The sequence below is a fragment of the Poromitra crassiceps genome, assembly GCF_964638095.1.
Source record: "Poromitra crassiceps genome assembly, chromosome: 17".
In the NCBI taxonomy this organism is placed as follows: domain Eukaryota; kingdom Metazoa; phylum Chordata; class Actinopteri; order Beryciformes; family Melamphaidae; genus Poromitra; species Poromitra crassiceps.
The window spans coordinates 15,263,190-15,280,689 of record NC_139635.1 but is presented as its reverse complement, the minus strand read 5'-3'; the positions used below and the strand labels follow the sequence as shown (position 1 = coordinate 15,280,689).

General features: G+C 43.9%; 1 protein-coding gene across 1 annotated transcript in view; it reads left to right on the top strand.

The window, feature by feature from the left end:
- Positions 1–17,500, top strand: part of LOC310792224 (cadherin-12-like) — a gene marked incomplete at both ends in the record, with an annotated part of 58,317 nt that overhangs the window by 26,714 nt on the left and 14,103 nt on the right. Inside the window, 5 exons of the mRNA XM_083653953.1 lie at positions 3,294–3,547; positions 3,830–3,966; positions 5,136–5,257; positions 12,482–12,596; positions 15,695–15,946. Coding sequence (XP_083510079.1) covers positions 3,294–3,547; positions 3,830–3,966; positions 5,136–5,257; positions 12,482–12,596; positions 15,695–15,946 — 880 coding nt within the window. The remainder of the gene's footprint in view (positions 1–3,293; positions 3,548–3,829; positions 3,967–5,135; positions 5,258–12,481; positions 12,597–15,694; positions 15,947–17,500) is intronic.

The window sequence follows — 17,500 nt, the reverse complement described above, 5'->3', positions numbered from 1 at the left end:
AAGGAAAATGCGATAAGTGTAGTGGAAACAGATTAAGCGATATTCCGTCTCTCCATTCAAAAAACACACAGTTTGCCTTGTTTACTGCAAAACATGACATGCCAAGATTGCAGAGGAAGAGAGAAAGACAGAACAGGGGAGAGGAAGAGAGAAAGACAGAACAGGGGAGAGGAAGAGAGGAAGACAGGACAGGGCAGAGGAAGAGAGATACTGTAAATATATTTTGTTTTAACCCGCTTCCCAGCAAGCACGGACGGACCTGGACGAATCGAGAGAGCCCAATCGGGGCCAGCTCAAGTCATATCATGACGAGTCAGATCTGGCCCAGATTATCACTATCCAACTAATTTCACTCACCACTGAAATATCCATGAGGATAACTAAATGGTTGCAATCAATCACGTATTTCTCAGCCTGGGCGATTTTTTATCCAAAATCCGAGTGATCAACACTTGCATGTGGACACTGGACAAACTGCGCTGATTAACAAACTGTTTATTCGGGAAGGTGGGACTACGAGGAGATGAATTGCGGGGGAATCCTGCAATTGTCTCACTTGCATATCTTGTTGCCAGATTGTTTTGAAAGAAAGAAAATACACTGCGAGGCGTAAACTATACATTTGAGTTGGAAGTTGCATGCTGTAGCATTGTGCGTTAATGTGATTCGGGGTTCTGCTTACACAGATTGTAGACGGTTACACTGTGATGTGCGATCCACAAAGACTTGACGCCAACGGTTTAAATAAAAAACAAGTTCCAGATTAAGGTTTGAATTAAATTAGCTTTCGTTTTTATTAAAACTGTCCCGACTCCATGGATGTTATAAAAAGAACAAGGGGTCCATGTTTTGAAACGGTAGGCTATATTACTCCAACTTATAGCAGAACATTTCTGTGAACAGATACCATAGTGGTAGAGTAGCCGTAGAGTAGCCGGCCGGTAAGTTGTAGATCCCGAGTTCAAATCCCATTCACGGCAGTATTATATTTTTTGAAAATGTAGCATAAATTGTTAATCTGGACATAATTATAGCTTTATGTATAAAGTTGCTGAATATACACTGTGTAGGCTACATAGCAGAATAAGTGAACATGCCCATTCATGGTAATGGTCATATTTCGACGTCAGCTTGACGTCCCCGCGTAGACGTCTAAATCATCCCCAAACCGGCATGTGATTTGGCCACGTCCTGGACGTCACTGAAAGACGTCATCACAACGTTATCATGACGTAATTTTGCTTGCTGGGTTGAAAATCGTCCAATGTTGTAGCTTTCCTTGTGAGGACGCCATGATTCATTAGGTCACTATGTCACGGCCACAAATGCACCTGACTTTCATTCAATCTCTCTGTCTTACCCTCTCTCATGTCTCTACCAGTCTATGGTGTGTCAGTATGTGAGGCTGGTTCTGGTGATGACCTCCACACGTGTAAGAGGATTTGGTCACTCTAATGAGTTCAGGGGAATAAGCAGCTGGACACAATGTGAGATTATAGCTGAGAGACACAAGTAAATGGTCTGTAAAATAGCTTGTTACTGTCGTTATGTGCAAGGAAATGGCAAGCATATGAACACAACATCAAAGAAATGTAAGCTTTTAACACTGGTTTCAACAAGTGAACTAATGGCACTAATGACTCTATGCTATTTTACCAAGTCAATGCTTACAACAAAGGTGTCCACAGCTGACATTAACCAAGTGAACAAAAAAAGTACACTGTCACCTCACTACATTTTCAAATTTTAAAAAGCCACCCAGAAGTATATGAAACATTAATTAAAATTAAATCACCAATAATAGGAACAGTCAACTTTATATTATTAATGGCGCCAGCCAAAACATCCATGCAGTCTTATGGGTGATAATACTGTATGAACTGGAATCAGCAGCATGAGACAAATCGAGTTTGATACTGTACCAGGGGCGGACTGGGATCATAATTCAGGCCGGGCATTAGATACCAAGCAGGCCAGGCCGATACGGGCCGACACGCGTGCCGGCGTCCGGCGTGCCGGCGTCCGTTTGAAGCTCAATTTGGGCCGTTTGAAGCCAGATTTGGGCCGTTTGAAGCCCAATTTGGGTCGTTTAAAGCCCGATTTGGGCCGTTTGAAGCCCAATTTGGGCCATTTGAAGCCCAATTTGGGCCAAGTCCAATTTTACAATGAGATGCACCCACTTTAACCCTGAATAAAGTAATAAAACCACTAGTAAACCAGTAGGCGGCGCCTGGCCTGTTGTTCAGTGAGTGGCCTGACTGCGGGCACAATTTTTTTTTTTTTTTGCAGGCCAGGCCAGGCCAGGCCACTGGGCATTTGCCCGACGTGCCCGATTATGCATTCCGCCACTGTACTGTACTGTATATGAACGTGTCTTGGTGCAGTTTGCGGCTACATTACCATATCAAAGTGGCTGTCTCCTGGGTCGCTGTGCATTCCCAACTACTGTAGAGAGACATTGATCATCCTCCATGTCCTAATCAATCAGTGTCTATCTGGCCCCTTTTCCCTCAACATCCAACTCCCCCCCACCCCAACACCACCCATATCCCCCTAGCCACTAACCCTACCCACCCCTCGAATCCTGATTCTCTACCACCTTCCTATCCCTTTTCCGTGTTCTCATTAAACGTGCATGACTGAGTGAGTGAGTGAGTGAGTGAGTGACTCTTCTGACTTTTCCATCTTATGACCCCAGTTGGGCCACTGGCCCAGCGCTGTGGGGGGTGGGGGAATCACATTGTGATTATTAGAAATCAATACTATGCACCATTTTTTATGTACTGTAAAGGTAGGCTACAACCATCTAATTAGCCTCAATCAGGAAGTGGGGCTTCAACAGAGTACACATAGAAACGGAATCATTGCACTCGAAATGTATCGGCATACAATACTGCTCTAGCAGAGTACAAATATAAGAATCAGAATCAGCTTCATTCAAGTGATCAATGCAGTGAAGATCAGTGAAGTGATCATCAGAGTGATGGCCTGTGGGAAGAAACGTATGGTAGAGTTTGAACAGTTCATGTTCAGAGCAAAGAAGATGCAGCATGGCTTGCAGTCAGTCGTGCAGATGTTGTGCATAATGATTTGGTAGATATCAGATCAGAATCAGAAATCAGAATCAGAAAGACTTTAATGATCCCCGGGGGGAAAATTGGGACAAGTTACAGTAGCTCGCTCACAGAACACACATAGCATGTTTAAGTGGAAAGTGGAAAAGGTGGAAACGTGTTGTGATATACCTTTCGATCTCTCACACCGTTCATTTATTTTTGTGTCCATACATCCAGACGTTGGACTATGAGACCAAGAGGTCTTACACCTTCAAGGTGGAGGCGTCCAACGCTCAACTGGACCCCCGGTTCCTCCACCTGGGGCCCTTCAAGGACTCGGCCACGGTCAGGGTGAGCGTCCTGGACATGGACGAGGCTCCTGTCTTCACTAAGCCCTCCTACTCTCTGGACGTCTATGAAGACACTCCTCCAGGAACCATTATCGGCTCTGTCACGGCTCACGACCTGGACGCCAGCAGCAGCGCTGTCAGGTACACCTGCCAATGGGAAGTGCCCCATCCTGCATCCAGTCTCCCTTTAGTCTTTAGTGGTACAGCCATCCATTACTCCCATCCACTATATATACAGTATATATATATATATATATATATATATATATATATATATATATATATATATATATATATATATATATATATATATATATATATATAATAATGTGCCCCAGTGCCAAGGGGAGGAAATGTTTCTTAGTGTGACATGTGACCATCTATTCATTCTGTAGACTTTGTGAACTGGCCTTGTCTCTGCAGGTATTCATTGGAGTGGCAGAAAGAGTCTGACAGCTGCTTTGACATTGACACAGTTGAGGGAACCCTCTCAGCTAATGAATACCTGGACAGAGAGTCAGCCTCTCTGCACAACATCACTGCCGTGGCAATCAAAGTCAGTAAGTACTTCACAACAAGAACATTGTTGTCTTGTAGTGTCCTCGACTTAGCAAAAGAAAGAAAGAAAAGAAAGAAAGAAAGACACATGATGGAATGATATTATTCCCTGTGTTACTGTATATGCTGAATAGAGACCAGCCTTCCACCTCATTTATAGCTAAGAAATCATCTTAATCAACTGCTGCTGTCTTCCCCAAAGTACTGCAGCTGTATAATTCCTGTGGCAGAAACTACATTTAGTGAATTTGAGCAAGCAGCTTAACTCTTCCAAACTGTCCCTGCACCTTCTGATTTGCTCCTCTTAAGCTCCTTGCAGAGGCAGAGACACATCTACCAGCCCTCCTTAATAGCTGCTGTAACAATATGTTGCCTCTAACTCCATCCCAATGATGCATTGGAAAGAAAAAGCAGATTTACAAATATCTGGATCAAGATACATGTCGAGATGCTCCAAAGTATTGGGAAAGGTTGTCTGCCAATTGCTTGAGAGGAGGGTACAGAATGCACACAGCAGAAGACACTTTGTGACTGTATCTGGCGCCATCTAGTGGATGAAGGAGGTTATGACTTTTCAACAGTCATTCACCAGGGAGAAAAAACATAGCATTATTTTGGTTTGGCAAATAGAAGTGTGGGACTTCTGTCTTACATGATGACTCTTACATTGTATTCTTGCACTTGTCACAAGTAGTTAAGTGCTAAATGCCTGTACAGTGTCTCTCTCTCTCTCTCTCTCTCTCTCTCTCTCTCTCTCTCCTATCCATCTATATCTATTTCAGGAGGAGTTTATATCTATTCTATTTTTTCTGGGTTCTTAAAACATATTTGGAGGGGATCTTTTAAGTGTAATAGGCTTCCTAGTATATTAATATGACGTGAGGTTCAGGTAGCTTTGCACAGAAACAGCCGGTAAAGATACGTTTTACTTTTATACTTTATGACATTTCAGAGCCTGCATGTACTTTTTTTTTTAACTTTTATTTGAGTAAACAAGTTGAATCAGTACTTCTAATTTTACCAGTCTTTCTTTACACAAGTAACAAAGTAAGTACTAACAATGTGTGTACTTTTCCCATGTCTTCATGATATACTGTAGACAATCAGTATCTTGGATCAATAGTCCAGTAAGTGACTGTATAATAATGAGAGTTTGTGTGGAACTTTGCAGACAACCCATTGCTCTCCACCAAAGTATCAGTGACAGTCAACGTGCTGGATGTCAACGAGTTCCCCCCTGAACTGGCAGTCCCATCGGACACCTTCGTCTGCGAAAACGCCAAAGTGGGACAGGTAACAAGGCCAGATTCAAGTAGCCATGGACCCCGGGGCTATGACTCCTTCAAATCTCCCCCCTTCAGATTGTTTCAATCCTCAATTCCCCCCCGGCACCATCACAACTCAACTATTGCCCCGTCAAACATCAGCCACGTTTACAATAATGCCATAGTGCGTTTTCCCTAGGTTTGTGGAAGACAGGTGCACATATTGGGGTTGTCCTTCTCCCCCATGACAATGTCATGTTTTTCAATTAAAAAACAAACCATTATTGTTACCATATCTATGTACAAAAAGCTGTAAAAGCTAAAGCAGATAATAAATAAACACCACCCAAAAAGCTTAAAGACAAATCTTGCTAAAGTGGACCACTGGGAGTGGGAACCAACTACAACTATAAGATCTGGGAAAATACATTACCGTAATTTCCGCACTATAAGGCGCACCTGAGTATAAGCCGCAGCAGCAAAATTGCCTGTTTGTTACATATATAAGCCGCACCGGACTATAAGCCGCGGGTGTTTTGATGTTTAATTACCATATGTAAGGGTTCGTGCACAGAGGGGATTGTCGGGAAAGAGATGGCTGTTTGGGGAAGCTCCCATTTATTAACATTTCAACAAAACAAGCATATCCCGCTGTAGTCTAGATGGACAAAGGGGTCCACGCGCATAGGGTGGATTTTTTTTCGCAACCTGTTTTTTCTTAATCCTTGAAGTGTCTATTTTAAGATTCTGCCAGGTCCCAGGCTGAAATAATCCCCCATGGGGTTCATTTTTAACCCTTTATGCACCTATATCACGAATCTAAAACCGTAAAACCAAACATAGAAAACATCATAACTTTTAAAGTAAACAACATACAGACACAAATGAGCACACTTTTTCATACAAGTTTGACCCAAGGAATTCAGTAAAGTTGTTATTTTTAAGATTAAAACACATCTTGACTCCATTTCTGGGGGGAAACGGCAAAAGAATGACAAAAAAATCAAGATCGCATCCATATTTTCCTCTTTTTTTGGATTTTTTGGGAGGATTTTTTTTCGCCACCTGTTTTTTCCTAATCCTTGAAGTGTCTATTTTAAGATTCTGCCAGGTCCCAGGTTGAAATAATCCCCCATGGGGTTCATTTTTAACCCTTTATGCACCTATATCACGAATCCAAACCCGTAAAAGAAAATATAGAAAACATCATAACTTTTAAAGTATACAACATACAGACACAAATGAGCACACTTTTCCATACAAGTTTGACCCAAGGAATTCAGTAAAGTGGTTATTTCTAAGATTAAAACAAATCTTGACTCCATTTCTGGGGGAAAACAGCAAAAAAATGACAAAAGAATGAAGATCACACCCATACTTTCGTCTTTTCTTTATTAATAATAGGCAAAAACAATTCAAATCACTGCCACAAGCCACATGACCTTAACAAAAAAGGAGACCTGTACACCATCAAACCAATCTTAGACAGTAATATACAAATAACAACATATTTTAGAAAGCATCACCATCATTAAAGAGATCATCAACATCAATCTCTTCGATCTCTTCCTCCTCATGGTCCCACTCATAGTCCCCATCCTCCTCATCCACAGAGATATTGTTTGCATCATCTGTCTCCTTTGAAAGAGCTTTTCGTGCTTCTGACTCTGCTTTCTGAGCCAGTACCTCAACAAGAGAAGGGGGGAGGATGGGTCCAACTGTCCAGACAGGCTCTAACACCCCCTCATCCTCTGTCTTCTCCCAGCCTATGCCCTGATCATAGGCGTTTGGCCTCTCAAAGATGGGTTGGTCTGCTCTTTTGTAGCAGGCGACTCTGAAGTTGACCCGCTGTACATGGGGAATCAGACAGACCTTGGGAGGAGGCAGGCGTTCCAGGTCGACTTTAGACTTTCTGTCGAGGACTTCATCAGGACCCACCATTTTCCTCAGCATCTTGGCCCGCACAGCATCAACTGACGTCATCCGTGCATTGCCATACATCACGCAAGTGAAGGACTCCATATTCTTTTGCAGCTCATCTGTCACAAGCCAGTCTTCGCCTAGCTGACTAAACGCCTTATGAAATTTAGGATTTTTCTGTAGCTTCTTAAGGGGATTCAGCTTTCCTTTGCCTTTGAAAGCGCTGGTACAGTCTTCCCCTGAAAAGACGTAGTACCCCAGCAGGGTGCTGCAGTACTCAGGGCCCAGCGACTCAGCCAGCTCAGACACATGTATTAGTCTGCGATGGATACCAGTGCCGTGGTCAAGGTAGATGGTGAGGTTAATCCTACTCGCATGGTAGAGGAGGATCATCAGGATATCGGTATCAGGGGTCCTCACCACACCAGACTTGTACCCCCACTCGACAGCCTGGTGGAGGTTCAGGACGACACGGCTGTCTGTCTCCTCCTGGTTTGACCGCAGGGCATAGACCTGAGAAGCCCGGACCTGTAAGAAGTAAAGTAATACTGCTGTTTAACATAATGTAACAGATATAACTTACTTCTCATGAATTACTTTAAATGTTCCAGAGCATAATCAATCTTATAGTCTACAGAATATTTTTCATAGCGTCGGTAATGGGGTGGCTGCTTAAGTCAAGCACTGATAGCCATTAGCCTTATCCTCTCTCATCTTACTTTGCCATTTGTTGTAGTTAGCTCATAGGATCTTCCGTCAACACACACCACTGCTTTCATGCACTTCTCAAGCCGGGACGCTGCCTCACTGGTCCCCCAGACCTTGAGAAGCAGGGCACACAGCTGCTTCTTGTTTAGCTCATTCCCCTAGGAAGGCCTTGAAGTCACAGGGCTTGCGGGTGTGTGGACCATCGATGATATATTTCTCGGTGAAGCCTCGTCTGAGCCTCCCCTGGGCTTTGATGGAGTCTGGCTGGTAGTAGTCTGTGGAGAAGACAAAGTGCTTCTTCGGAATCATACAGTCCAAGAGCTGCATGCACATCTCTCCACAGGTTGGGGGGAGATTGTTCATGTGGAAGAGGGCGTTGCCATCCTGTATGAAGAGTGCCTCCTTCGGGTAGGTCACCTCCTCATCTCTGTCCTGGAGGAGATAGGGAATGATGGTGGCCTTGTTTGTCTTGGCAAAAAAGCCATCGGGAGAGCCAAGCGCATGAGGGACAGGTGAGAGGGGGTACCGCATGAGTTCCTCAATGTTGATGGGCTTATCAAGCATCTGGGATTTAACCAGCAGCTGGAAGGCAAGGTTGCTCTGCTCCTTGTACATAAAGACCTGCAATGGTATATTAAGGAATTATTGAAGTATTAATGCAATGTTAAATTAGTATGTTAAGACAATGACTGAATCAGTTGAATTGACCAGGTGGCCCTTGTGAACCTTCTGTTGGTACTCCATGTATAGATGAATCACCTTGAGTAGTGACAAGTCCTTCAGAGCAGCATCAAGGTTCTCGCGACTGCAGCAGTGGATCAGATTGGTGAGGGTCTCGTGTGGGATCTCTAGATTCTCCTCATCCAGGAAAACATTGATCAGCAACCGTTCGAGTGCCTCCATGACCACCTTCAAATTGAAGAGAGCCTTGGCATATGATTTGCCACTCAGAATACTTTTCAGGCAACCACTGGTTGCAAGGCCAGCTTCTATGAGGATTTCTGAGTAGCCAGCACCTCGACATTTGTGGCCAGTGAGCTTGCCTATGTAATTCATGGCCGTGTGGAACTTGCCAGGGATGATGATGTGCTTCTTGAATTCCTTCTCATATTTCCAGACTATCGGACAGGCCTTCATGACCAGCCCCAGGTCAAACGTGTTGATGGTGTATGGCTGCCCAACCTCCTCTGTTGCTGCCTCGGACCTCTTGAGCAGCTCATACACCACTGCATTGATTTTCTCAGAGGCATGTTCCCTGTGGTGGAAATAAAGCCACCAAATGAAGGCACCTGCTGCTTGCTCTCACTGCTTAAATGTCTGCAGAGGAGATAGATGTAGTATTCCATCATTTAGGCATCATATGACCTGTGGTTTTCAGCAGGAGGGGTGAACTTGGCATCCTTGGGGAATGTGGGACCAGCTCTCTTGAATGTTAGCTCTGGCAGTGTCTCCGGATCTTGGATGACCTCTCATAGAGAGGAAGGGTCCTCTCATTGGTGCACTGATGGCCCTCCTTCACCTCTTGAATCATTATCCCCCCAGTGCTGTTAACAACATTTGAGCCATGAGCATTGGTTGTGATTTGGTTCAGATTGTCCACTCACTGTGAAAAACAACATTTCCTTCACCAGTAATGATGTGAGGGGTCAGAAAGGTGGACATCTCATCAAAAGCCATGGCCATTGCTGTCTCAAGCTCGATACCGAAGTCATATGTCTCTGAGTGTCCGAGGCGTGCAAGGATGGCCGTGAGCTGCAAAGAGAGCAAATGTCTTTAATGATATAAACATGATCAAATACCAGTATAAAAAACAGGCCCTAAGCAACGACCATATATATGGGACGGGGTAAGCAATAGGTTAGCCGATTACTCACCTGTTTGCTTCGATAGAGGTGTCGCACTGTGGCACAGAGGAGGAGGTGCTTTGGGAGTTTCCACTTGCTGTTGGTTGCAGCTCGACAGACATCCTGTGTGATCGAATAGACCAGCCTCTGAGTCTTCTCACACTTTTCTCCATCAAGCTCAGGTGTCCCTGTCAGCACCACTCTCAGAAATTTTACAAGATCAGCTGGTAGCAGCTCATCCATCTTCACAGCATTCAGCTCCTGTGCAGTTGGGGGCCATGGCAGTTCATTTGACTCTTTGAATGCCTTTATGATGAGAGCATGGAGGGTGAGGGCTGCATCATGGAGTTGGTCTGCTGTTCCGAGCTTGTAAGCACATGAAACTGCTTCAGCCAAGGTAATGCTTGAACTGTAGACCAGGTAGAGCTCAACACAACCACGGAGTGGTGCCTTGGAGAAGGCAAGTGCATGAGAGATGTCTTCGTCTCCTTGCAAATGTCTCATCAAGTTCTAGTTATTTTATTTATGATTAATTAAACAAAAAGGAAAATATGGATGTGATCTTCATTTTTTTGTCATTTTTGCTGTTTTCCCCCAGAAATGGAGTCAAGATGTGTTTTAATCTTAAAAATAACCACTTTACTGAATTCCTTGGGACAAACTTGTATGGAAAAGTGTGCTCATTTGTGTCTGTATGTTGTTTACTTTAAAAGTTATGATGTTTTCTATATTTTCTTTTACGGGTTTGGATTCGTGATATAGGTGCATAAAGGGTTAAAAATGAACCCCATGGGGGATTATTTCAACCTGGGACCTGGCAGAATCTTAAAATAGACACTTCAAGGATTAGGAAAAAACAGGTGGCGAAAAAAAAATCCCCCCAAAAAATCAAAAAAAAGAGGGAAATATGGATGCGATCTTGATTTTTTTGTCATTTTTTTGCCGTTTCCCCCCAGAAATTGAGTCAAGATGTGTTTTAATCTTAAAAATAACAACTTTACTGAATTCCTTGGGTCAAACTTGTATGAAAAAGTGTGCTCATTTGTGTCTGTATGTTGTTTACTTTAAAAGTTATGATGTTTTCTATGTTTGGTTTTACGGTTTTAGATTTGTGATATAGGTGCATAAAGAGTTAAAAATGAACCCCATGGGGGATTATTTCAGCCTGGGACCTGGCAGAATCTTAAAATAGACACTTCAAGGATTAAGAAAAAACAGGTTGCGAAAAAAAATCCACCCTATGCGCGTGGACCCCTTTGTCCATCTAGACTACTGGGGATCTTTTCTTTTGGCATTGTGAGACGCTTAAAAATCACCATCGGCGGGAGCTTTACTCCAGATGCTGTGCAGCCAAGAACACAAGTGAAATTCGTTCTCTCGTGACCTGTGGTTCTCAACGTGATGGACGATTCACCTTTCTTGTTAACAGTCCTAGTGAGAGGCAGGTCGAACGTCAAAGGCACTTCATCCATATTTATGATCTGCTCCGGTCCGATGGAATATTCCTTGATCTTTCTTTGTGTGAATTCGCCGAAGTTTGTAATTTTCTCCTGGTAGTCGGGAGGGAGTTGCTGACACACAGTCGTCCGCGCCCTGACGGACAGTCCCTTTCGTCTCATAAATGTGAAACACCAGGATGGTCCACCTCTAAAATGTTCAATTTTCATTTCGGTGGCGACTGTTTTGGCCTTCAGTCGGATCTGAACGGTGGACACACCTCGGCCGTCTGCTCTCTGTGTCAACACCCTGATGCCAAGGTTACGTGCTGCTGCTCGATTTCCTTCTTTCCTTCTTCTTCTCGCCGCCATCGTCGTAACACAGCCAGTTCTCCATCTTTTGAAGCATGATGTTAGATTACAACGAGCTAGTTGTGTGGCTTAGCCTTCCAAAATGTTGCCGTTAGTTTTTTAGAATGTAATACATAGAATTGGGAATGTTACATTCAATTTCATTCAGACTGTCTTTCAGGCTCAATCGCTGCCATTTTCCCCCCGGAGCGAGGGAGGAGGGAGGGTGTTTTACTGTAGTGGCTGAGAGAGCGTAGTGGCACAGTGCTCCAATCAGGTCGCGAGGCACATTTTTTGCAACATCATCCAATCAGGGTCTCGCTCTCGTAATGTCTGTCTTGCTCTCGTTCTGCCTCATACCAACATCCATAGATTTTGGAGGTCCCCGAGCGGCCGTTAGCTGATAAAATCCATAGATAAGCCGCACCGTTATATAAGCCGCAGGGCCAAAAAACTTATAGTCCGAAATTTACGGTAGTTCGTTTTGATGTTCTCGGCAGGACATAGCACGTGGGAGGATCACGCTATTCCCACCAGTTCCCTTCCGCCCCAAACAAGCGCCCCGACCGACCAGAGGGGGCGCTAGCAGCGACCAGGACTCATACCCTCATTCTGGATTCCCACCTGCAGACACCAGCCAATCGTACCTGTATGGACGCCCGACCAAGCCGGACGGAACACGGAGGTGCGAACCTGCGATCCTCGTGTTGGTAGACAGGGAATCTACCACACTACCCGAGCTAGATAACTATTTGATGGACTTCACCAGGACTTGGCATGATGACAGTACATTCATGTTTGCTAACCCAACTTTTTACACCAAACCTGTATATATATATATATATATATACTGTATATATGTGTGTGTGTGTGTGTGTGTGTGTGTGTGTGTGTGTGTGTGTGTGTGTGTGTGTGTGTGTGTGTGTGTGTTATTGGGTCTATCTGTATGTGTCTGATGAAACGTGTTTCTCCATCTGTTTGCTACCTGTGCAGGTGATCCAGACAGTCAGCGCTGTGGACAAAGACCTTCCTCCTGTTGGCCAGAGGTTCTTCTTCAAGTCCCCCAAGGAGCTTCGCAACAGGAACTTCACCGTACGAGACTTTGGAAGTAAGGGAGAGAGAGGAAGGGAGGAAACAACATTTTCAGTGGAGAGCGAGGCATGTCTGGATCAGGGATGGTTGTTTCTGCTGGTGTTAACAGACGCACGGTTTGGGTTTTGGTTTAGTTCATGTATAGCCTGAGATTCAGACTGAATTGTCAACTCGTAAATTCATTTCCATCTTCAAGAACAGCAAACTCCACAACTCTAAAGTATACAATTGTATCCTGTCAGAAAATGCATTGTTGATTATGAATATCAATAGAAATAAAAGTTTTATATCATAACTTATTTAGTTGGTTGTTAACATTTGACCATCACCCAGATTCAAAAGAACCAACACTGGATGAATGAATGAATGATTTTTATTGATATTCATGTTAAAAGTGCAGCAGCTCTGCTGAGGCATGGCCTACATATAGAGAGGAAGAACATGAGAAAAGCATCATAACACAGTCAAGCCCAGAGGCTTATTTCCATGTATGAGTCACACTGTTGTTCTTTCAACAAAGCCTCGTCTGACATCTTCTCACCATCTAACAAACACTGTTGGATTTCTGCACCAACACAGCCAGTGAGACACTGTGGAGCCCTGCAGCCACCAAGGAGAACTGGTGTGTGTGTGTGTGTGTGTGTGTGTGTGTGTGTGTGTGTGTGTGTGTGTGTGTGTGTGTGTGTGTGTGTGTGTGTCTACCTTGTCATGCTACACATCTGTCCAACTGAGGGAGAGTTAATCTGTTCTAACCCCCCCAGACACACACACACACACACACACACACACACACACACACACACACACACACACACACACACACACACACACACACACACACACACACACACACACACGTATGTTAGGGTTAATTTAAGACTCCTGTCAGTGCCCCTGGTCAAGGCAATGGCAAAAACAACTGGAGTTGGTCCCCGGGCGGCCAACTGCTCCTAGTTCTAGGAAGGTTCCTATTAGAGGATGGGTCAAATGCAGAGGATGAATTTCCCCATGGGGATAAATAAAAGATAACTTAACTTAACCTAACCTCACCTAACCTAACTCAACACTGTCTGGAAGAGAGAACAGTACCATTTTGAACATTCTGCTCTATATGAACTACACATCCTATTTTATTCTGATATGAAAATGTAAACGCTGTCATTTGGGGCAGTAAATAGACTTTTTCACAGACATGGCTGGCTGCCATACTTCAGCAGGGACAGACATGGCTGGCTGCCATACTTCAGCAGGGACAGACATGGCTGGCTGCCATACTTCAGCAGGGTATAGCTCAATTCTCACCAGTGGCAACATTTTGCAAACATGAACACGTTATGAGAGCTGACTATGGCTGACAGAGAAAAGTACACACCTTACTCAAGTAGAACTACGGTTACTTCAAAAACTTAAAGGCTCTGAAATCTAATCAAGTAAAATGTATTTCTACTGGCTGTTTCTGTGCAAAGCTAACTGAACCTCACATCATATATATATAGATTTTGGGGGGGGGGGGGGGGGCATTTTGCCTTTATTTATCTTTATATAGGACAGTAGGCAGACAGTAGGACAGTAGGCAGACAGGAAAGGTGGGGAGGGAGAGAGGGGATGACATGCGGCAAAGGACCGCGCGAAGGGCCGAGCCTTCATGGTATGCGTGCTACCAGGTGAGCTACATCACATTAAGATAAACATAATTTTGTGCGCGCTCAATGAACCCAAGAAGAAGATGAAATGAAAACGATGAACCGAGGACACACAGACACACAGCTCTCCAATTATAGCAGTAGGATTGGCTACAGGTGGTGTATGCTGATGGTATTTAATATCTGGTCCTGGATTTGTTTGGAACGCATAAACACACTGCATAGAAGACGTCAACTTGTCTTACAACAACAGTGGAAAATTACTGTAAAGTCGCGGCGCAAGTTGCTATTTAGACTGTAAACAGTGGAGCACGGACACGGGAAAGGAAGTGACGGTGGCAGGAGAGGCGCGCTGTAGGGGAGAGTGGGGTGAGTTGTGCCAGTGGGGAAGTTGTGCCACCCCTTGTATCTAGAAAACCATAGAAGAAATTGGTCATGTGTCCACACATTTTTGAAGAGGCATCCATTTTACTCACTCTGCAAAGAAGGGAGGCAGATGGCACAAGAGCTAACCACATTTAAGTTCAAAAAACTGTTTTTTGCCTCTCAAAGTAAATTTTTTATGATCAAGGTTTATTGATTGTTGTGTCTGAACAATTATAGACAAGCTTGAAAACATTTCACACATGTGTTAGTGTTTTAGTAAGCTACAATATGAGGCTATACTGTTAGCATGATGTTAGCTCCAAACCAGCTATATGATACAAGTTTGTTAAAATGGTGGGGATGGGGTGATTTGTGCCAAAAGGCCTGGGTTAAGTTGTGCCAGTGCAGTTGCAGTTGATTTAGTGAAATTTTATTTCATTTTGTTCTTAAATGTTTAAATAGACCTTGTTGAAGAATATTGCAGTATTGGCAAGTGTAGCCTGGCTCTGTGATAGTTGATTTTGTTGATTTTGAACATAATTTTTATTTCTGAAAATGTTAAATATGTAGGTCAACTGTTGCTACCGTTTAGCCTTGTTTAACCCTGTTATAGTACACTGGACTTTAGTGTTATCTTTATTTTGTCTTGCTTTGATATAGCATTACAGTATATGAGATGAAAATGTTCTGTTTTATTTCAGTAATCAATGGCACAATTTACCCCAACGTATTCTCTCCAAAGGCACAACTTACCCCACACCGGGGGCAAGTTGTGCCAAGAGACCACTTTTTTAAGAATAGCCATATTTTTTTTAACAGTTTATTTAAGATCCAAAGGGAGTGTTCCCAGTGGTGCACAACATCCTGAAATATATTTACATATTGTAGTTGGAGGCATTACTGTCATGCCCTCACTTTAAAGACACCTCAAGTAAAAAGTGGCACAACTCACCCCACTCTCCCCTACAGGAAGCTGGGAAAAACGGTAGGGCTGTCCCAGAGTCTATTCTTCCAAATAAAAATAGACTCTGGGTTCCCAGATTGCACCGGAACTAACTGTTGTCTAATGCCCAGTGTCACTTCCTCCTCTGTATCCTGTTTGCAGACAACACCGCGGGCATCGTGGCTCGGCGGGCGGGCTTCCAGCGGGGGCAGCAGGGCGTGTACGTGCTGCCCGTGGTGGTGGAGGACAGCGGCTACCCGGCCCAGAGCAGCACGTCCACGCTCACCATCACCGTGTGCCCCTGCGAGCCAGGGCGCCCCCTGCTGTCCTGCTCCACCCAGGCCCGCTTCCTGCCCGTGGGCCTCAGCACCGGAGCTGTGATGGCTGTTCTGCTGTGTGTGGTCATACTGACAGGTAAGCCAGTCTTTCATCCAAGTATATCTAAATACATGCCTTGCAGAAAGACAGGGGCTCCATTCATGGAATGTCGGCCATCTTGGGTCCCGAATTCAAAACACTTGAACTTTTTAGTACCCTGTTTAAGTCTATGCTCTCTTTCAGCTCTAACTCTTTTCATACTTGGTACTACAACCTTTAAACGGGTCACCAACTAGTACTTTATCACTTTAATTCAGCTTTTTGATATCTTCTGTACTTTTTGACAAATCGCAGTTTAAGTTTTAGGGCCTACTTATTTTCAACCTTTATAATGGGAGTCTATGGAGCCAGGTTAGAGTGTGTGATGTTTTGTTTTGAATTCAGGGACCCAAGATGACAAAATGCAAACCATGTGACATCATGCTGCAAGGCATCTATGCAGTGGAGTCTGCGGACCACCAGGGGCCCTTCAGGCCATTCCAAAGGGTCGCCAGCAAACTGATGAATTGTTACATTTCATGATTATATAATTTACAATGAGTTAAAAAACACTTAGCGGATGTAGAAGAATGACTGTTATGATCATAGTTTCACTGTTATATTTCCACCTACAATCCAGGGGAGGGGACAACTGTAATGTCTGACTTCGGCTTCAACCATTTACCCATTAATACAAGCAAATACACAAACTTGGTTTTGATCAGTTTTAGCGTTTTTTGCACTATGGAAGAAAAACAATAAACTAGTGCAAATTACATTTTGATATAATTTCTCTTCACATTTGCATGTAGCCTACTTATTAAAGAAATTTCGTTCAACAGTGCAAACAGCAATTTTACACAGCTATTATTTACAGACATGCAAGAGTTTACATCATTAGTGCAAAACATTTTAGATTTCAGATTAAATCTTCTGAATAAAAGGACAATTATTGAAAAGTATGGATTTAAGGTCAAGAACGATGCGAATATACGCCACGAAATTGCGATGCGAGTTTTGACCCACCTGTCAATCACAGCCACAGATGTGTATACGTTGGAAGCGAATTTCTGAAAAATCGACCGTGGTTCGAAAAAATAAACGCCGCAATAACGCTCAGCGAAACTTCGCCGTTGGTATGCCCCGTTGCATTGACTGATATAGGTTCGGAAAATACTATTGACGTGCGAATTAATCGCACGAAAAAAATGCTGCCGATGTGTAAGGACCTTTAGACTGAGGATATTACTGTACCCTATAACAAGTCTTACACCTGCAATAGCCTACTGTTGTAAGCAGGGTTTGTACAGCGTTTAAGAGTAAAATTCAAGCACTTTCAAGGTACCTAAACCAGGCTCTCGAAGCCTTTATTATCACATCTAAATATATTGACAATGTGAAAAAACAATGGCATTGTGATGTCTGGTGAGTGAGGAACTGTGAGTGCTCCCTGTGTCCTGCGCACTGTCCACAGCCTCTTGCTCAGGCCTCTTGCTCAGGCAACCAACCTAATGGTCTGATAAAGCTGTGCTCCGGTAGGCGGTATGGAGATTATGGCTATAGGCACGGCTGGAAGACGAGCGCGCAGCCGGCAGAGCGCAGCGCAGCAGC